The sequence below is a fragment of the Nanorana parkeri genome, unplaced genomic scaffold (assembly GCF_000935625.1).
Source record: "Nanorana parkeri isolate BGI_ZX_2015 unplaced genomic scaffold, ASM93562v1 scaffold220, whole genome shotgun sequence".
Lineage (NCBI taxonomy): Eukaryota > Metazoa > Chordata > Amphibia > Anura > Dicroglossidae > Nanorana > Nanorana parkeri.
Genome location: NW_017306488.1, coordinates 1326169 through 1348004, shown reverse-complemented (window position 1 = coordinate 1348004; position 21836 = coordinate 1326169). Strand labels below are relative to the sequence as shown.

General features: G+C 43.6%; 2 protein-coding genes across 3 annotated transcripts in view; both read left to right on the top strand.

Moving 5' to 3' along the window:
- Positions 1-5431, top strand: part of SESN2 (sestrin 2) — an 18258-nt gene extending 12827 nt beyond the window's left edge. Inside the window, exons 4-9 of the mRNA XM_018555981.1 lie at positions 977-1150; positions 1567-1708; positions 1864-1982; positions 2718-2908; positions 3006-3150; positions 5262-5431. Of these exons, the coding sequence (XP_018411483.1) occupies positions 977-1150; positions 1567-1708; positions 1864-1982; positions 2718-2908; positions 3006-3150; positions 5262-5348 (858 nt within the window). The 3' untranslated portion in view covers positions 5349-5431. The remainder of the gene's footprint in view (positions 1-976; positions 1151-1566; positions 1709-1863; positions 1983-2717; positions 2909-3005; positions 3151-5261) is intronic.
- MED18 (mediator complex subunit 18) overlaps positions 3998-21836 on the top strand; it is a 19980-nt gene continuing 2141 nt past the window's right edge. The window contains exons 1-3 of one of the 2 annotated variants that reach the window (XM_018555983.1): positions 3998-4009; positions 10300-10309; positions 20963-21050. In XM_018555983.1, coding sequence (XP_018411485.1) covers positions 20978-21050 — 73 coding nt within the window. In that variant the 5' untranslated portion in view covers positions 3998-4009; positions 10300-10309; positions 20963-20977. Of the gene's footprint in view, positions 4010-10299; positions 10310-19282; positions 19298-20960; positions 21051-21836 lie in introns of those variants that run through there. The other variant, XM_018555982.1, reaches the window with a different exon arrangement.

Below are 21836 nucleotides of genomic sequence, written 5' to 3'. Positions count from 1 at the left end.
AACTTTTTGGACAGTTTATTTGGGGCTTTTTGTAAATGCTTAAAACTGAAGTCTTATTTAATTTGCAAATAACTTTGGTGTCCTGCTAAAGACACCAAAACTACAATTAAGAATCATAGTTTTGGTGTCTTTAGCAGGACAGTGGCTTAGATTTTTTTTTCCAAGATATCACCAAAAGAGTCTAGAAAGTGTCCCAAAATAAATACATTTATCATGAGTAATGACGCTTCATGCCAAACTGGGCTGTAACCGAAATGTAAAAACTGTTGTGGTTCATAGGGGGGTATGAAGGTGATGGCTGAACAGGTTGCGCTGCTGATGACGTTCAGGTCTGGAGTAAATAAGATTGTAACGTGTAAACACGTTCCGGTCTGGTGAGTAAATGAATCGTTATTTTTGAAGCTGTTTGATAAACAAATCATACAATGACTGATGGAAAAATAGAACAGCCTGATGATGCAATATTCTGTACATATGAACAGCAGTGATGCATGCAACTGATATTACAGGAAAGCTTGTCATGATTTTATTCCTGTGCAGATGCTGCCTATGTGGCTGCTGGATTATTGAATACCACATTCCACTTTTAATACAGTATTTTTTTTTTTTTCTTTTCAACAAAGTGCTATTGGAGGGTTTTGGCAAATGCCCGCACTGCCCTTGGAAGACCCTTGATCTGCCTTTCACACGTCTGCTCCAACCTTTCAGAGTTGCCATTGAAGTGACTTTTCCCTTGCTTTTGGAGAGTAGAAAACCCTTTAAATCAATTTCTGTATCGGCCCCTGGTTTCATATTGGCCATCTTTCCTGTGGATAAATGCACGATTACCATATTCTCCATATTCTGCTTTTTCCTCAGCTTGATGGGCCCATACCATCTGTTACAGCACTAATCTCTTATGACAATAGGTTTTACATAAGAAAGTAGTTTGATTTTGTGTCTATATAGTAAATGTTTGTTGCTTTCTTTCCTGCAGTCTCTTGTGAGCTCCCGAGGGGGAAACTTTTGGTCTTTTGCAGAGCTGATCCAAGCTCTTGTCCTGCTCACCCACTTCCATAGCCTTTCCTCTTTTATTCTGGGATGTGGCATCTATCTTCCAGAGGAACAAAAGATTGAACGCCCCCCTTCTCCTGTTTTATCCATGAATGAGGTATGTATTGTCAAAAGAACCTGGTTTTCATTCTATAAATGCCTTTTTTACCTGGATAGCCTCAATGTGAAATTAATTTTGAATGGGCTGCCAACGTAACAAAGAGCACGGCCCCTTTCCCCCCCATTATACTAAAAATACCTTATTTTACCTGGATAAAGTATTACTGTGAAATTCATTATGAATGGGCTGGACGTGTACTAAAAAGTGCTTGACCCTTCTTGAATTTTGGTATGTTGGATCTCTTGTTTTCTGAACGGTTAATACTGTAGTTCTAAAACAGACTTTTTACATTGAAGTAAAAATGTGCCTAAAGAACGTTCATAAATATTGCTCCCTCTTTGAAAAAATTGAACACAATATTTTCTATTGAATGCGGTCATGTCACATTAATATATCCATATCCATACCTGCAGGGGTCAAGCACTCCACAAGAAGCAGAGCGTGTACTGGCTGAAATGAAGAAGCTGGATGAGGAAGAACAAGAGACGAGTAGAGAGGAAATGGAGACAAGATTTGAGAGGGAGAAGCGAGAATGCATTATGGTGACATCTAATGGTAAGTGAAGTCTTTGGTATGTTTGCTCTGTTTACACCACATATGTATAGAAGGCTTGTCAATGGTGTATGGTGCACCATATTTTACATATACCTTTTGTGAGTAGTTGTCCTATCTGGGATGACCGCGTGACTTCTTCTATTTCTTGTTTGCAGATGATAAGGTTCAATCTACATGCTCTCCTGGCATTCTCTGCTTCCTGGACGATCCCGAGTTTGGTTACATTGATTTCAGCAGGAGAGGTGAACAAGCTCCTCCTACATTCCGTGCTCATGTAAGTAAATTAAGTAAAATAAGAGATTGTTAGATCTAGAAAGGCTTCCCAATGTCAGGATTCTGGAATCAATAGTTTCTCCTCTTTAAATTTCTCTGGTTTGTGATGGACTTAACGTAAGGTTTTTTTAGTTTTTTTTTTTTTTCTATAAAAGAAAAGTTTCATTAATGGAAAACATTTGCTGTCTGTATTAAGTGTAGACACCCATACTTGCTTGCACATATCTAAACTCTTAAGACTAGTTTACTAATTATCTAAATGCCCTCTAGCCCAAGCTGTTTTTCCTCAACCCACAGCCCCTAACCCTCCACTGCACATTTTAACCTCTTCTGGCCTGCCTGCAGACTAATATCCCATAGACCTAAATAGGACGTTGCTCCTGCAGTACAGGGATGTTAGTGTGCAGATGCGGAAAGCACGGGACCAGGATGTAAACAATGCTGGAGGCTACTGCTGTCTGAGGAGCTAATTGCCATGGGTTATGTGGGTTAGCGAGAGAGCTTGAGGGGTTTAATTAACCTGTGCCTTTAACTTCAGGAGAACCCTAGAACCCCTAAAACCAGGTTGGGATTTTAGGTTTAGCATTAGAGGGCCTGGGGTGGGGAGGTGGGATTTACTTACAATCAACTGAAAGGTTAAGCTATAGCTTTGTTTCTACATGTTGCCTAAATAGTAAGGATTGGTTTTGTTAATATTTTGCTGTCTAATGTCCACTTTTTTTTTTTTCTTTTCCAGGACTACACATGGGAAGATCATGGATATTCACTGCTGCATAGGCTGTACCCAGAAGTGGGACAACTTCTGGATGATAAGTTCCAAGTAGCTTACAATTTAACATATCACACAATTGCCTCACATCAGGAAGTGGATACATTCAAACTGCGTAGAGCTATATGGAACTATATCCAATGCATTTTTGGAATCCGGTAAGGACAACAAAATATGGTTGCTCACTATTCAGATGGTTCTTGGCTTACTGTGTTTTTGTTTAAATGGCACTTATTTGTATTCTTCTCCTGGTAGATATGATGATTATGATTATGGTGAGGTGAATCAGCTGCTGGAGAGAAGCCTTAAAGTGTATATGAAGACTGTGACGTGTCACCCAGAAACAGTAAACCGTCAACTATATAATGACTTCTGGAGGGAGTTCAAGCACTCAGAGAAGGTAAGTTATAATTATAACTGGAAAAATCAGTTTTGAAAATGTGTTTTCTTGAATTTGGGGTATTGCAGCTTGGTTCCACACTTTAAGGCCTGGTTCACACCTGGGTGTTTTACAGTGCTGATCGACGCGCTGTAAAAACGCCCAGCAAGTGAAATCCCATACTTTCCAATGGGCATGGTTCCCACCTGGGCGTATTTCAGCGCGTAGGAACGCGCTGAAAAACGCCCTACGCCCAAAGAAGTACAGGAGCTTCTTTGGGGCGTTTTTCCGCGCTTTTCCATTGGTATTCCCGAGTGTGGATCGGGGTTAACAAAGTGGTAACCCCGAGCCACACTTGGGGATACAGCGTACAGGTCTTACCTTGTCCGCGATCCCCACTGTCCTCCGGCGGCTTCCGGGTTGCGTCGCAGGAGGGCGCAGCCGGCAGGAAGTTTAACCTCCTGCTGTCCGCCCGTTAAGAAAAAACTGACGGCAGACTCGCATTGGCGGGTTGCCGTCTCCAGGCGCCATTTTTTTCCTGCACGGGCAGGAAAGACCCGCTCGTTTCCTCTATAGCCACCGATCGGTTGTATGGCGTGATTTTTCTGAGTGCCGCCCCCCCTCCTGACCCCTCACCTTCAATCCTGGGATCCGCTAACCCATCTGCCGCCCGGGACTGGCTTGGGAGGGCGTCAGGAGGAGAAGGGAGGGAGCTCAGCTCCTTGGTGATCTCCCTCCGTGCTGTGAATGCAGAAGTGATGTGTATTACATCACTTCCGCATTCACCTGTCAGTCATCTGGCTGCTATAGCCAGAGAGAAGAAGCTGGTGAAGCAGATCTCTGCTTCATCAGCTTCTTTTGGGGTCCCCAGGTGACAGGGGTCCTAGGGACCCCTAATGTCTCCATGAAGACTACCAGCTGAGAGCTCCATGGATCTGAGCAGGTAATTTTAAACCACCCGTCAGCCACGCCCACTCTCGCAAACCAAGTGGTAAAGTGGCAACATTTAAAAACAGGCAGCGGATCGCTTATATAACGTGCTGGTATGTGCGGGCCCCCCTCCCGCTGGTCCCGGGCTCCGCTGTGCCCAGTGCGAGCCCGGGACCAGCATAGTGGCTCTGACAGGGGGTCAGAGGGAGATCGGTACACTCTCCCCCCGGTCCCCTCACTGGTGTCAGAATGCGGAAGTGATGTATATTACATCTCTTCCGCATTCTCGTCACTCTCCAGCTTCAGAAGCTGATTAAGCAGATCTCTGCTTAATCAGCTTGTTTGGGCTGTCCCTAGGTGACAGGGGTCTTGGAGACCCCTGATGTCTCCATAAAGAGGACTTGTCACATCCTGTTTGCTATCATAGGGGGGTTTCTTAGCCCCCAATGTGATAACCATAAAGTTGGGGGGGGGGAAATTTAAAGTCACACATCAAAAAAATGTAAACTAACACTTTCTTTTAAAGTCCCCACCCATACATGCGTCGGGTGCGCATATGTGCAAAAAAGGCAATTGCCCCCATTACGCCCCACATGCTGCATATTGCCGCGAATGTCTCAGTGAGCAATAATTCTAGGGCCATCAATCACCAAAAAAACAGGTAATTTTATTATAACATAATGTAAACTTTTTTTTTTTCCAAAATTTTCAGTAATTTATCCTTTAATATAGTAAAAAATAAAAACTCCCAGTGGTGATTAAATACCACCAAAAGAAAGCTGTGTCCCCCAAAAAATAGTATAAAATTAATTTCAGTACAGCGTTGCATGATGGAATAAATATCAAAGTGCTGAATACTGAAAAATGGCCTGGCCAGGAAGGGGGTTAAACACCCTTGTCTTCAAGTGGTTAAAATGTTCTCGACTCCATTTCAAACTAAAAAGGCATCTGCCTGTTTTTTAGTAAACAATTTTTTCACCAATTTCAGTTACACCAATTGAATGTACCAACAAATGTAGGGAGAAGCACTAACAGTCCAAGAATGTTTGCATTTTTGCATCCATTTGATTCAGCTTATGCAGAACACTCCAATATGGTATATTAGGATGCTGAGAAATTATCCCCAATGCCTGCCAGATTTGCAAGTAGCCAGTAGTTTTTGCCAGTGGGAAGTCACTTCTTGAACTTGTCTGTTTTTATAGGTGCATTTGAACCTGTTACTTTTGGAAGCCAGGCTACAAGCTGCACTGCTGTATGGTCTCCGAGCAATCACCCGCTACATGACGTGAGCCTGTGGAGGAAAGGGCTGTGCCACACGGGTCTGGACCCGCCTTTCATTGCTGCATTACTCATGCAAATTTGCACACTTTTGGGAACTTGTAGCGAAAAATATATGGGTGCACTCCTACCCGATGCTGCAGGCACTGTTCACCTTATAGTATAAACACTGTGCTAGTCTGTATGGTACTGAGCACCTCCAAGCTAGTTGGGAAAGATTTTGCCATTTCTGCAGCTGTAATTATCTTTGTTTACATGGTCACTGCAGTCTTTCAATCAGTATTTCACAATGATGTAACACTGATAATCCCTTCACACATTTTATTTGGCTTGTTATAGGAACTCTCCTAGCTGACCCACTTGTTCTTAAAACAATAGCTAAGCTGCCACTGGTTACTTGATGCAGTGGTTTTAACACTTTGGTGACGAGGAGCAAGCGGACAGATCAGGTTTTCTGATCTCATTTGCTACATACGTGTCATCCATGCAGTATTGAAGGTTGATACAACCAGACAGCTGGCATTTTTAGAGAATGGCAGCCTACAACTTTCTCAGCACAGGTTCTTAAAAACAAAAACGTTGCTAGAGCTTGACCGTGGAATGTGAGTTCATGGTTGAAAAGAACTGCCTTTTTTTTTTTTTTTTTTAGCATAGTCATTGCACGGGTGCTGCAGTACACTAAAGGAAAACTTGCATTCCTGAGGGAGCATATTTTTCCAGGCCTAAAGCTTTGATTGTGTTTACAACACTACCTGATTAAAGGCCAAGTGGCCTTTGTGATTGCAGTAAATATTTGCACATTCTGAAAGGTGTGCATGCCTTTTTAGTGAACATGTTTACCAGTTCAATTAGCTCAGACTAAATATTGCTTTTGGATAGATTTTGTCATTGAGGCTTGCTGTTTTGCACAGACTCAATGCTATCTGTAACTTTACATCCTAGAGTATTTTATGCTGCATCCACATATGAGCGGCATGGTGTGCTCCAGTCCTTGAAATATCTGGCAGCTTGCAGAGCCACCCTTAAAGGAGAACTATGGGGTTAGGGCTTTTCCCCATAGTAGGACACAAACTAGTGTCCTCCCGTGACCCTAAGCTCAGTATACAGCGAGCTACAGCTCATGGTATACTGAGACGCCGCAGCTGAAGCGAATCCTGACAATGATGTCTGGATCCGCCCAGCTGTGTGAATGATACCTGGCTCTGCCTATCTAGAGGCAGAGCCAGCTGTACCCTCCCCCGTCCCTTCCGCCAGTCAGCGCTGGAGGATCGGAGGGGGGAATCCAGTCACGACAGAGAGCCGTGACCGGATCGAGAAGTAAGCGAGCGCTGGTATGTGTTCGCTTACTTCCTGATCTACTGAGCCGACCTGTGACAGTTTAATTGTCACAGGTCGGCTAGAACTATGAGGTGAAAAGCACTCCTCATAGTTCTCTAATTGTCAGTTGGCTTGTGCATGTTATGGCAAAGGCCTTTCAAAGCTACCAGATGTTTGTGGGAGTGGAGGGCTCATTGATGGTAAAACCAGCAGGCTTCCATTTACCTGATTTCTGGAGGGTGTTAAAGCCTATTCTGCTTGTCCATAAAATTACTTTTCTAAAATTACACTTATTGCACAAATACGTTCCAAAGTGGTGTAGTGACATAAACACGTTAAATTTGAGTGTATAAGGTTTAGCCCCTAGTGTGAAAGAGGGCATTGAAAATACCATGTGTACTCAAAACCGTATATAAGGTAACAAGCAAAGGATGTATTCTTACATTTGGGACTGAGCTTTTTCTATCAGCCCTATTATGTACAGTGTTTTGAGAATTAAGTCTTACTCCTGTATTCTACCTCTCATTCAAAGGCACCTTTTCGGCACATTTAAATCTTTTATACTGTGAATGTTCTCAGTTTTCTAAAACTGCTGATTGTACATGTTGAAGGGTAAAAGTAGGGGATCTTAAGACCCTATCACTTATTACTCTGTTTTGTCTTTTTTAATCTATTTCTAAAATCTTGTTAAGTTAATTTTTTGTTTGTGTGGAATAAAAGTTTTCATATTTTGTCTGACATTTCATTTTTTCCAGCGTACATTTTCTGCCCTCCAGTACATGTTGCCTGCTTAGATTTGGATAGGGCTGCCTTTTGAGTCCAGCTTTGAATACAACCCTATACAGGTCTGAGGGTTCACTGAGTGCTTGTGGTTTAAGGCCCCAGCCCTGGCTAAATGTATATAGTCCCTTGGTAAATATGAAGAAAAAGCTCTGGCTGCCATATTTGACTTGAATACAGAACTGTCCCCTGCACTACTTTGTCTTGACGACGAAGTCCAGTCTTCCTGGTTAAGACGCCAGCGTTATTTAACAGACTTAGGACTGTACTGTAAATGCAGCGTGTCATGGGTCCTGTTGTGGTGGCTTCAATACAGCCCTCTTTTAGTGTCCTACAGAGAGCTTCACTGATATACACTATTTTGGAGGGCTGTCCACCACCAGAAGACTGAAGAGAACAGTGTCATGTGATTTGCATGAGGACTTCAGAAACAAAATATATCAAAAGATATAGTAAACTGGTTGGAAGGGGGCCTGGAGCTGAACGTTAGTTTTTTGCTTGGATCAAACATGCAACAATTGGGGTACAACAAATTCCCTGTACTTGTTTTAGGTCAGTAACTAAAAGATATTCGTGTTTCTAAAACTCATTAACCAAATGTGATGCTGTGTGAGTTGTCTTCAACTAACTATAGAAGAACTTTTAAAGCCCCACTACTTAGCTTAGTGATAAGTCGAAGTGTTTAAGCTATTTTAAATGCTGATTAGTTCACACACAATGGATGCTGCTCCTCGATCTTAAAATGCCTTTCCTGCAGAATCAGCTGGTCCCTGAGCAGTGGCCCTGATATCCTGTTTTAGGGTGGCTCTCTTCCCTTGCAGGGTGATATGGAGCCATCTGTTTTGGTAAACTGTCTCCATAAATGCAGAGCAAAGCAAGACATTCCCCTTGCTCTTCCCTTCTCCAAGCTAGTAGATGGATGGGTGCTGGAGACTGCTCTGTCCTTGTGATCTTGTAGTAGATAAGAAGTTCAGGGATGCTGACCTGAGTTGCAGCCAGCTGTTCACTTACTGTCATGTATATGCATAGGGGGTACATAAAATACAATATAACCATACTAAACTAAAATGGCAACCAGCATACTCTTGTATATACCCATAAATATCCAATATTTACCATTGAGATTTGATTTTAAACCCATGTTATATTTGATTATTCTAGATTCATTGGATGTATAACATTTTGAATATGTAAGGTGTTAGCTTCAAACACTTATCTGCTGTATCTGTGAACTGTAGACCGGACCTTCTTTCTCCTCCTCCATAACACCATCCCGCTGTGCTCCTATACCCACTCCTTGATCAGACATGTGGTAAATGCCACTCAGGCATGTATTCCAGCACTCTGGAAGAAACCCGAAGCCCCCCCTCATAAGCCAAGTACTAGACCGTATCCATGATATAAACATACCTCTGCCTCAGTCGCTCGAACCTGGTTGGAATACATTCGGTCCCCTGACTACCTTACCCTCAGGAGAACGCTGACCTGCTCCTGATTGGGAAACCTTATCCATCTCCTCCCTGCCTTTCCTTTTTCCCCACCCTTTTTAGGTATATGCCCTACTACCATCTCTCTTTAGTGACCTAGTAACTACTGGCCCATTTATGCCATATCATTTTTTTTTCTTTTTCATCACTTAACCACACAACCTACTCACATTCACTTGCCTAACACTGGTTTTATTTTTTCTCTTGTTCTGGTTTGTTTTGTTGTGCACACTAAAGCTTTAAAAATGACATCTCTTATGCATGCTATTGACAGGATGTCATTTCACTTCGGGATAGAAGTCCCCCTCACACACCTCCCTCGGATCCACAGATGCGCTCATAAGCACTTGGACACTTATGTCCCCCTCTTGAGATATGGGTCACTGACTTGCTGAGCAGGGGGAACACCCTCCCCTTTATTTTTTTCAACGCTTTAAATATCTTATTTTGTTTACTTTGTCATATACTTTGCAATGCATTTGGTGTATTTTCTTTGACCGTGCCAAGAGAGCAACTATTTGCTACTTATGCACTTGTTTTTCTCTTTTTGTGACCACCGTTAAAGCTTTTAAAATATAAAATAAAGAATTTATTTAAAAAAAAACTGGAGATAAATGTTCAATATTCCCATCTATGCAGGCTTGAGAGATCATCCAAGCAAATGATTAATGAAATGGATGTCTGCCTTGGCACAAAAAGTAGCACCAGCTTGTGGAAATATCATGAGCTCTTGCTAGTGCAAAATAACAAAGGTTGGGACCTGCAAATGTCTAAAATATAGAAATCTTATACACAGAAAGAAATGTGAGGTCTTGTAGTACTTTGGAGAGGTCAAATGGCTGAACACTGTACGAGCTAGAGTTTACACATCCATATTCCCAGTGTGTAATTGTGTTGATTCCCTCCTAATCCATATGATCAAATATTGTCAAAGCTATTTCCAGTACCTGCTAGCAGGGTTCAAACTTGTACTATCCAGGTGCAATTGACATATACTTTGACTAGTCTTCACAAATATATTTAAATATCTAGCATGTGCTAAGGCTCTAAAAAAAACTTTTGTCACCATGTTGCAGCATCTCCACATTTGGTGCAGAACACTGCACGGGTATAGTATATAAACCATATCACCAGGAAGTTCACATTTGTCTGTTCAATCTGTCTGTGATAAGACGGTACCAGCAAATAGGTTGTTTGAAGCAGGTCCACCTTAGACCCTTGCTACATAGGTCCATAATAAATGGTCCTTTACACTGTAATCGGCCTGCACGTACAGCTCTGTACATGTCGAATTCTGTATGTTCATATAAAACGAGAAGAAAAAAAAATTCCATCCTGTGACTCTGATTCCACTCCCCATCATTGTGGCAGAAAACAGACAAGTAGAAACAACCATTACAAAATCAAACAAACATTCAGAAAACATTTCAAATGAAATTCTACTGGTGTATCTCCAGCTTTAGCCCTGCCAACTGCCATACTCTTGTCCAATAACAGTGCCCTAGAGAATGGCAGTTAGTAGGGATTATTCCTAATGTCAGGCCCCTAGTAACAAAGTGAACCTCATTTCAGAGACATTTTCTGCCGGGCATGGTAAAACCAGGCATATTGGAACACTTCCTCCTATGCAACACTCCCACTTTTAATGGTTTCCAATGGCTGGCAGCGTCTCTTTAATGAGACAAGTATGTAAGTTGGCCATTCTGACTTCCCTGGGTTTATACTTATGTTAAGGTTAGTGCACAAGTATGACCGGAACGGAACTAGCAACCCCTAGCCATGGTAACGTTTTCTTTTCAGGTTTCTTTTAAAGATGTACCTGAAAATCAACCTGAATGCTTCCACCCCAGTATGTGTCACAAACAAAACTTCAAACAGGATATGACTAATGGAAATTAGTCTGGTAAATAAAAAGTGCTGCAGCTATGTATAATGCACTTATGGTGCTAATGACAGCCCATGGTAGTAAAATAGCCTGGCCACTTTTCAGAGTTCTTCTATTCTCAAGTGCACAAAATGATGTCTACACAGTATATTTATTGATTCTCTGGGTGAATAATTAAAGAACTCCGGGCAAACAAAAAATTACCTTTGCAGTGGGGCGTCTTCTGCACTGTAAGGATTAAGTGCACATTTTGTCTAGGGGACCTTAAACAAAGCTGTACTACTTGCCTGACTCATGGGGCTGCTAGACCGATCCCTGCAGTCTCTTCTCCCTTAGGTCAAAGGACCAGTCATGTCATATTTAATGCAGGGCCCATTGACTTGCATTAGACATGAGAGCCGGAGAAAGGTGAGATATGACTGGTAAAGGGATTGAGAATCAGGTGAGAAAGAGCTTTATTTGAACCCCTTATGGTGCCCACACACCTTACGATAATCGCGGGAAATCACGCGATCGTAAGATTATCGTAAGGTGTGTGGAAGCCATGCGACCTCTACTACTGTAAGGAAGCCTTGCGCTGGTTGTAAGGTGTGTGCCCAGCATTAGACAAAACAAGCACTTAAAGTGGACCTTTACCCCCTTCACTAAAAAATCACATCACCATGCAGCTTTGCATGCTGATTTAAAATCATCTTGCATTCATTAGTTAAACTTGTTTTTCATTTACTTACACATACAGTTCATCTACTTCCTCGTCCAGTTCTGGCAAAATGATGTATGTGCCAAAGCGTTGCATCCTGGGAAGGTTACATCAGCAGGGCATTGCTGGGAAATCTCATCTGTAATCTCATGAGATCTTAGGGAAAGGTAATTCTCACCCCAGTGTCAGCAGACTGGGAAAGAAAAGAAAAATAAGGCATGTAAAGAATACAAAGCCAGCAATTATCTAGAAATATGTGTTTGTAGATTGTAATTTCTAAAGGTGTGTTTGTTGTTATTTTAAAGATTTGGGTAAAGTTCCCCTTTAAGCCTTACAGTGTGGGCGTAGCCCCACGGCAACTATGTTTTTTCTTTACCCAGGGCTTTTCTTCCATAGATAGTTGCTTAAATGAGATTAGATGCGATTCAACCTGCATTCCACAAGTCACATTACACCTTCTTACAATAGGATGAATGTGCACCAGGTGAATTTAGCTGCCAGAGAACAGCCATTAAATCTTATTGGGTGTACAGACAAAACTTGCAAGCGAATCTGCCATCAGTAGCTCTTCATGGTGCTGAAACTGTATAAACTACATACCTGTGTTATATTAAAAACAAAATCTCATAGCCCCCCCTCCCAGAACTAACCAGCCTGGCATGCCAGGCATATGGGCTGGTGTCCCCAGAGATAACTTTAAGCATGCAGTCCCTCTGCTATGCTAATAGAAAGCAGCATGCCATTCAGCATTGCATGTGGAGGGTGCTTTCAGAGGGATTCCCCCAAAAAAACAGTGTTTGATGCTGATGGACACCAGGCTCTTCAGCATATCCCGTACACTGAAAGGGCTGCTGGAAACAGGATGGCTTATGTGTGAAGTGTTTGTGTAGGTATGAAATATAAATTTAAAAAAACATTTTATGCAAGTTTAGGGAACACTTTCCCCAATATCCCCTGGGCACCGAAGTTTGAGCAGTAGGGGCCGACCCTGTTCCCCCCTCCCATCTGCCAATGCTAGATGTGTCATCTTCGGAACCTGGAAAGGTAAATAATCAAAATGTTATTAATGTAATTTTGAAATAGTGTAGTGTCCTTGTTTACTTATATTTCTTAACAGAAATGCTTGGTAAACTGGTTAGCAGACCAGGAGACCCCCTAAAACCAGTTAGGGGGTGACTACCTACTTGATCCCTAAGGTTAGGTGGTACTTAAAGGAGAACTATGAGGTAAGTGATTTTCACTCACCTCGTAGTTCTAGCCGACCTGTGACAATGAGACTGTCACAGGTTGGCTCAGTAGATTGGGAGGTGAGCGAACATATACCGGCGTTCGCTCACCTCTCGATCCTGTCACGGCTCTCTGCCGTGACAGGGGAGGGGCTGGATTCCCCGCTCCGATCCGCCAGCGCTGACTGGCGGAACGGACGGGGGAGGGGGCGGGTACAGCTGGCTCTGCCTCTGGGTGGATCCCGGCACAATTGTCGGGATCCGCTTGAGCTGCGGCGTCTCAGTATACTGCAGCGTCTCAGTATACCGCGAGCTATAGCTCGCTGTATACTGAGCCTAGGGTGACGGGAGGACGCTAGTTTGTGTCCTCCCGTTACCCTAAGGAGAACTATGGGGAAAAGACTTAACCCCATAGTTGTCCTTTAAGCTTCCCCTCCTGGGATCCTTTCCTGGGCTTGCCCTAGAGCCTGTTTCTCATCAGCATCAGGTCCTGGTGCTTTGGTAGGGTAATTTACTGTTTTTTGGAGGTACCTCTCCCAAACCGCCACCCTCCCCTTTCCCTAATGCCACGGGGCAATTTGCCTGGATAGATCCTGGATGAGGGGGGCATGCTTTTTTTAATAGGAAACAACTGTAGACAATCCATAGATAAAATCAATGATTCTGCAGCTCAACCAGGATGATTTAGAAAGAAATAGGTTGTGTTTTCTTACATAGGGTGAATATTACAGTAAGGCCCTTTTCCTATTGAAGAACAGGTGTTGTTGAATGTCAGGGAACGTACATTTCTCTTGGTGAATCTAGGGCGAATGTACACTAATTTGGTTTAATAATACATAGGGTAAAGAGTCACTGGTGAATTGTGGATGAAGTCATTCATAACTTCACCCCTAGGTGTCTGAAAACAGATGACTAGGCTGTACAGAGCAAGCCAAAAGCACCACGCAACACTGAGTGTTTCCCAACCCTATCCACCTATCCCACCAACAGTTCCTGTTTTAGGGATAGCCACACAAGTATCTAAACTGTCCTGAGATTCAGTTTACTCCGCCTGTGAAAACGTAAGCTCACCTACAAAACAAATACTATTGGTGAGGGTTGAACACAGGTTTGGGAACACTTGCTCAGAATAACTCCAAAAGGGAGTTATATTAGTTGTACTAAGAGCCACACATACCTAATGCAGAAGCCATGTTCGGAATGATTAAATATACTGAGCATAATTATTCTTTAAGATACACTAAAAAAAGTTGACATAGAAAGGATATTGACTGCTTTGAAGGACTTGGAGTCTCGATTTCCGTATGTTTTAGTAAATCCAGTGAGCAGGTTACCCAGCCTGTCGCCAGACCCTGGTAGCAGGGCATTGTTTGTCACCAGTTGTTGGTGGCAGGGCACCTTCTTTATGGTTATACCCTGGCAGGGGGGCACCTTGTTTAGCACCAGACCCCAGTGGAGGGGTATCTGTCCTATTTCCCAGTGGCAGGGCACCTAACCAGTTGCCAGACCCTGGCGGCAGGGCACCTTGTCTTTTACCAACCCTGCAGCAGGGAGTCTTCTCAGCAAACATGTTCCAAAATTAGGATTTTAAACAACTCCTGCAAATACAGAAATATGGACTGTCCTAAAGCCAAATTGACATAGAATATTAATTTACCTTATGCGAATAACTGTGTTTCACCTTTGATACGTGTTCACTGGTGTTTGTGTAGATTGCTATTTATGTTGTTTGTAACTTGCGTTGTGTTTTATAAATAGCATTTCTTCACTTAGTTTTGAGTCCCGTACTCTCTGTGTAGCTCCAAATATCTGGCACAGCATCTCTGTAGGATACCAGCATGTGGTGTCTGAGCATTTCCGTGTTGTATACTTATCAAGATCATAGAGCTGGGGCCTTCTACAAGGTTGGCAGCATTTGGCCAAAATGTGTGCTCATTCAAGCAGTATAGACTGCTATTGGTCCTTTTACATTGTATTTCATGCCTCAGGAGTCAGCACCATAGAAGTCAATGGTGATATACAGTATAAGCAGATGCGGCCAGTCATACGAGCATAGAACAGAAAAAAATATTAACGCTGCGGCTTGCCACGTCTCTGGGAGCCTGTTAAAAAAATACACTGTCACTTACACCATTCAGAGCTAAGTGACAGTGTCTGGGCCTCCCCACCAAAGCAGGTATACTTACCCAGTCATGATCACATTCTGCCTGCCACTGACGAGCCCTTGGAAATGGAATGGGGCTTTTGAGTATAGGGGAGCAGCATGTGACAATGCTCATGCCTAATCATCCAATCATCAGGCTAGGAGATCCCCATTCTTCTTAGCCCACACAATAGAGGCAGGTATGCTGCAAGAGCTCCCTTCCTTTTGGATTTCATGTGGGAAAAACAACAAAAAGGCAGATCATCAGTGATACCTGTGCTTTTTAGTGTGTGGTAAATGCAAGGTTCCTACCGATCCCGAGCATGGCACAGTGGGATGAGAAAGAAGAATTCTGTAGTAAAACAAGATTTGCCGACCTTCTCTTTGACATTGATATGACATTGATATGGATCTATTCTATTCATGAAACAAGCTTCCATTGGTAGCCATTATTTCAATTGCAAAAAAAAATGTTCAGCTGTTCCTATGGCAGTTGTTGATGCAAATGTACATTTATTTTTGTTGGCAAAGGCAGTTATGAGACTGCAGCATATTTTATTACAGCATCCTCAATTTGGACACCATCTCCGAGATTGTCGACTGGATTGTCCAGATGTCTGCCTTTTCCCTGGCACTGATTCTACAAACATGACATATGTGTTGTGGCAGATGAGGCCTTTGCAATTGGAAAGGAGTTAATGAGGCCATAATCTCAAAGAAATCTCACAGACATGAGAAGAATCTTTAACTATTGGCTATGCAGGGCAAAGAAAGAAGCTTGTATAGTGTACATTTGGGATTCTTGGCAATATATGGTAAATCCTACACAAGGTGCACAATGCTTGTAAATGGAGCTTATGTCCATCACAATTTTGTGCAGAAATATGAGGATTTTTTGTGCAGAATTAAAGTGACACTAAAGTAGCCCCCCTCCAGAAGGAAGGACAGTGTCAGCACTAATTCAGAGATGATTTGAGGATCTACAGCCGAGTGATGCAAAAATAAGCTGCATTTTTGTTATTAGTAAAATGTACTTGAACGCATTTTAAGATTTAACTCCTGAGTTTAGAGTCACTTTAAGTGTGATTTTTGAGAACACAGTGGCCCATGTATTAGTACTGGATAAGTGGCATTCTGTGCATGGACCAATAAATCTATTTTCTATTAGAAATCGCTTTGCTGATTTTTTCATTACTCATCCTGGATAACTTTTTTTTAACACATTTGTTTAAAGTCCATGTAAATCCAGCTTATTGTTATTGAATTTCTGTAATGTGCATCATAACCACTTTTCATACTAATTCGTAGGGATGCACCAATACCGGTATTCAGTATGAGTATTGATATTTATATTTCAGTACACGCCGATACCGAGTACTGATACCGGTACTTCTGCTAGCATAGAGCTGGCTTCCCGGCAATCAAGCCAGGCGGTGTGTCATTACCAGCCGCCCGGCTTCTTGATTGACCTGGAAGCTGGCTCCATGCTGTTTGGCTGGCTTGATGCTGAATGGCTGGGAAACCGAGTTCCTGGCCAATCAGCACGGAGTCGGCTTCCCGGCCAATCAGGAAGCCGGGCAGCGTGCCACTACCTGCTGCCTGGCTTCCTGATTGTCCGGGAAGCCGGTTACATGTTCCCTCGTGGCACTGCCAGTCAGAGAAAATCTCCTTCTGACTGGAAGTTCCGGTGTCGGGGAAGGTATCAGAGCATTTGGGCGACTACAAGTACTCGCCCAAAAACTCGGTATCGGCACTGATACTAGTATCGGTGCATCCCTACTTATTTGCAGTAAAAGATTTGTTTTCATTTAAGCCTTGTCTCATCTTATTCTATGATAATGTGAACAGAGAACCAATCCATGCGGCCCCCTGTACTGTACTCTCCATCACAATCCCATATAACAGGGTGCCAAATAATGAAATCAAACTATTGTCACCAGAAGGGAAATTTTTCATTAGGGACAGCTGGTCTTTGGAGATATTTCTTCTAGTTTTCTGTTGTGTGGCCCAGACAAAAGAGTAAAAAAAATATAAAAAAGAGACAAACTAAACTCCTACTGCATGTTTTCATTGTGGCCAAACAAAGAATAGCGAAGGCGTGGTTAACTGACTCACTGTTTTGCCAAGGTGAAAAAGAGATTGAATCAGACATTTGGTGATGAGAAGCTAACAGCATGATTGACTGACAGTATGCCGACATTTCCAAAAATGTGGGAGCCTTGGATAAAGTCCTTTCAACCACCATCCTTTGACAGCCGACCTTTGGACCTCTATCTGTCTCTTTTTGTTTTCTAACTTGGCCTCTACCCAAACTGGCTGGTGGATGAGGTGATCCCAGGATCAACCCTCCTCCTTCCCTTTCTCCTCTCACTTTTCCCTTTTCTTCCTTTCTTTTTGTTGTGATGTTGTCTAGGTTGCCACGTATCTCAGTCATTAGCCTCTTCTTTTCCACAAACAGCCTATTGGAGGTAATAATAAGGGCTGCCGAAGCCATAAGGATTGATGTAACTATTATCTAGCGTTTCCATTATAACTCTCTTGGATATGACTTTGCAGTCCCAATCTTATTATATCTTGTACTAGAATATTCTTGGCCTGTATGCACCCTTTGTTGTATGTTTGGCTGTATACTGTTCAACTGTCTTTTTATTGGAAATTCAATAAAAAAATGTTGAACCTGAAAAAAAAGCAAAAAACCCCCCCACTTTTGGTCCATACATTGATTACATTCACCTTAACCCAAAAAGTGCCTTATAGAAGTCTATGGGGCTCCACTGTGCAGCTGCGGCCAAGGGGGTGTTTGTACAGGATGTAAATAAACATGGGAGGCCCTGGATCTTGGGAGGTATTAGGCCCAGTTTGAGTGTCAAACGTGCACGCTTTGACGCGCATTCACGATATGTGCACAAATGCGGAATGTCCTTGCGTTGCCATTACTAGGTAATGGCACCCCAAATGCAGCTAAGCAAACAGTGTTTCCTCCCTTATGGAGTTTTTCCCTCCGGACATACACATGGGGAAAAAATGTGGTGTATTTGTTAGCAAATTTGCAACACGTATGTCTTTTCAATGGTTGGCACAATGGGGATGTGAAACAAACACGGGAAACAAAGTCCCACAAAAGTACAGGAACATGGATTCCCATAACTCTTGTCCCCTCTACTCCCTGGTGTGAATAGGGCCTTAGGGATGTGCATGGGCTTGGTGCAAACTGGGTTCATCCAAGCTCCTGAAAAACTGTCTGTGACACCCCCACCCAGCCCTATCAGCTGCAGTCGGAGTATTCCCCCACTCCTTTCTTATGTGTAGCTGTTGAACAGAGAATGCCCTGGCCGCATCTGATTGGGCCAGGAAGGGTGTGTGTCACTGAGAGTTTTGCACAATCTTTGCACCAAGCCCATACACATTCTTCCCTGGTAAGTATGTGTTTGTGGAGGGTGAGATCGGTTAGGCCAAGGAGTAGGGTTGCCACCTGTCCGGGATTCACCCGGACAGTCCGGGATTCACCCGGACAGTCCGGGTTTTGAATGCTGTGTCCGGGTTTCATGGCAGCAGAAACCCGGACACAAGATGTCAGGCAGACAGGGGCAACTAAAATTAAGATAGGGGCTACTGGCCCCCCACTAAAAGTAAATAGCGCCACCCATTCATTTACATATGAATGGGTGGCGCTATTTACATATGAATAAGCCAGCACTCATTCTACTAAAAAAATGTCCGCTCGTCGCTACAGTGTTCGGGTTTCGCTTGAAGAAAAGGTGGCAACCCTACCAAGGAGGGGGAACTTTCTCTGAAAGTGCACTTATTTTGAAGGAATAGGGCTTGTGATCATAGTATAGATTAGGTTTAGGAGTTAACCCTAAACATGAAAGTAACCCTTTGGTGTGAGAAATACAGGGGCTGCCACTGCTACCCACATTATTATTTCCAACAATTGACTTCCACGAAATTATATTTACTTGCTTAAAATAAACTATCCCCCTAATTATCACCGACACAAATACATTAACTTCAAAAATACATTGTCCCAAGCCAGAACTTGCACTGTACCAACTATCTAACATTCACTGACTACGCAGCCCTGTGCTCAACCTTAGATAGAAAGTCTTAGCGCACTTCAACGCTGCTACACTGGTGGGGTAAAGCAAAGAGAAGCAAGGGAAAGACTACAAGTCCCATGATGCTGTGCGCTCCATTCAAATTCAGCTTCTGTTCGGGATCTTCAGACTTCCTGTGACGTAAGAGGGAGACACAGAGCTTGAGGATACAGATACATTGGTGAGAGGCAGAGCGGCAACTGGAGAGCGGGTGGAAGCTCTGTGTTCTGTGGAAAACTCCAACTCCTCGAGCGCCCCAACGACGTCACTTCCGGTTTACTTACCAGCGATAGGTTTGGGCGAGAATATCGGCACTGACTAGAAGGTGAGAGAAACGGTCCTGCTCCCGCCTTCACCCTGAGCCTGGTATCGTTGTGTAGGGGAGACGGAGGGGTGTGCTACTGTGCTCTCTTTCTGTATACTGGGAGAGCTACAAAACACCTCCTCCTGTATGAACTCTCCCGCATCTTCCTGTAGGACTTTCTTTTCTGCCTGTTATGTGCATAGTTTGTATGGCATTCCCCCATGACACTGGCACACTCATGCACAGTGACATAGCATTATCATAAGAGTAAAATAAATGACTTTCATATTCCATACTTTGGGCACCACCTGTCATCGTGGGCATCCTTCCTATATAATTGTCCACATCAGTGTTCTTTACACAAAAATAGTGCCATGGGTTTATGCTGACCATACATGGCATTGGTTTTCCTTCTAATTGATCTCATTTAACCCCTTCATGACTGAGGCCTTTTTTTCATTTTCCCCTTCTTCGGGATGCAGAAGCGATCTGGCGACAGGTAAGTTGCCCAGATCGCTTCTGTTGTAAAGCCGACAGTCGGCTCTACAAGTTTAAACAGAGTCCCGGCGGCAAAAGTCACCGGGAGTCTGTTTAAACAGCCCCGATGCTGGTGACGTACACTGTACGTGGTCAGTCACGAAGGGGTTAAAGGAGAACTATGGGGTTAGGGCTTTTCCCCGTAGTTCTCCTTAGGGTAACGGGAGGACACAAACTAGCGTCCTCCCGTCACCCTAGGCTCAGTATACCGCGAGCTGCAGCTCGCAGTATACTGAGACGCCGCAGCCGAAGTGGATCCCGACAATTATGTCTGGATACACCCAGCTGCGTGAGTGACAGCTGGCTCTGCCTATGTAGAGGCAGAGCCAGTTGTACCCTCCCCCGTCCGTTCCGCCAGTCAGCGCTGGCGGATCGGAGCAGGGAGGGGGGAATCCAGTCCCTCCCCTGTCATGGCGGAGAGCCGTGCCAGGATCGAGAAGTGAGCGAACGCCGGTATGTGTTCGCTCACCTCCCGATCTACTGAGCCGACCTGTGACAGTCTCATTGTCACAGGTCGGCTAGAACTATGAGTTGAGTGAAAAGCACTCACCTCATAGTTCTCCTTTTAATCCAGCTTTTCTCTAGCAAGGTTGCTAGAGGTCCCAAGAGTAGTGGGCATTGATCTCCCACATGAGTGCCTTATGGTCACAATCTCTGTACAATCAACTTTAGATCTACAAAAACGATGTCATGTGAGGGTATAGCTGAACTTCCCAGTCAATTTGTATCCCATTAGGGAGGCCTTTGCAGAACATGCATTACAATCTGATTGTACAATCTTCTTCAGATCTACCAACAACTATGTTGTGTGAAAGCCTGCCTTATTAGTTACAAATTGATTGGATAAACTAGGGGCCCTTGTATTACATCATTTTGGTAAAACTAAAGTGGCTTGTAAGGTCAGATTTTAACATGTGTGGTGGCCCTAGAGGAGACTGTGTAATCAGTGTGTATGGTGAAAGTGATTCTCTATTTTCCTGAGCACGTCTGGTAGTGAGCATTTGTTGGTTGTGACTACACAGGATATTTTTCTGCTGTACTGCATACATGCTACATTGATTGAAAAATAACACGCATCATTAAATGCAGCTGGTGATTGACACGGTATCTCATATAACCATATTTTTCTCACTTTTTTTTATTTCAGGGATAATTGGATTTGCAATGGAGGCTCCTCCAGTGACCACCATGCCTGTTACAGGCGGGACCATCAACATGATGGAATATCTGCTTCAAGGTGACATAACGTACCATGATGACGTAGATTAGAAAGGGAGACAAAACCCAACACCGCTTTACAGTGATATAACTTGTGTAAACAGAAAATCTTCTGTACTCTGAGTCGTGGGTGACCCTGTCACCACCACCCAGCTCAACAAAAGTCAATTTAAAAATTGACAAAGCTTGCTGGAACATCATCAGCTAAAGATTGACTTTCTAAAAATCACAAGCAGTCACTTCAGGTATTCATAGAGCCACAATATACTAACCGGCAGGGGAGGTTTCCCCACTATGATGTTTAGCGTGGATGGGGAATTGGAGTGATTTTCTGTCATTCGGCCCTTATGGGTAGGTGATAGAGCCTTGGTTCTCAACTGGTGGGTCCTGACCCAAAAGTGGGTCGCTGTTCAGTGGGCCCCTGTTCAGTGGGTCGCTGCATGCCTTCCACTTTTCTAGGTGAGAGGCTGCTCAGCCTCCCCCTAGCACAACACTGTCAGTTCTCACACCAAGCAGCCATTCATGTGCTGCTCGGCGCCGAGTGTCAGCTGAAGGTGGGGTGGGCTGGAGCTATGACCGCAAGAGAGCTCCATCCATACCTGCATTGCTTACAGCTCCCTCGCATGTCTTGTAGAGGTGCCTGGACCGTAGTGATGTCACGTTCTGTCTCTCAGATTAGCTAAAGGGCGTGCAAGGGGGTTGTACAAGCAATGCAAACATGGATGGAGCGCCGTCACAGCACAGCAGCCCACACTGGACCCCAGGCTAAGAATCCACTTTAGTTCTCCTAAGGTAGAGAGACTGG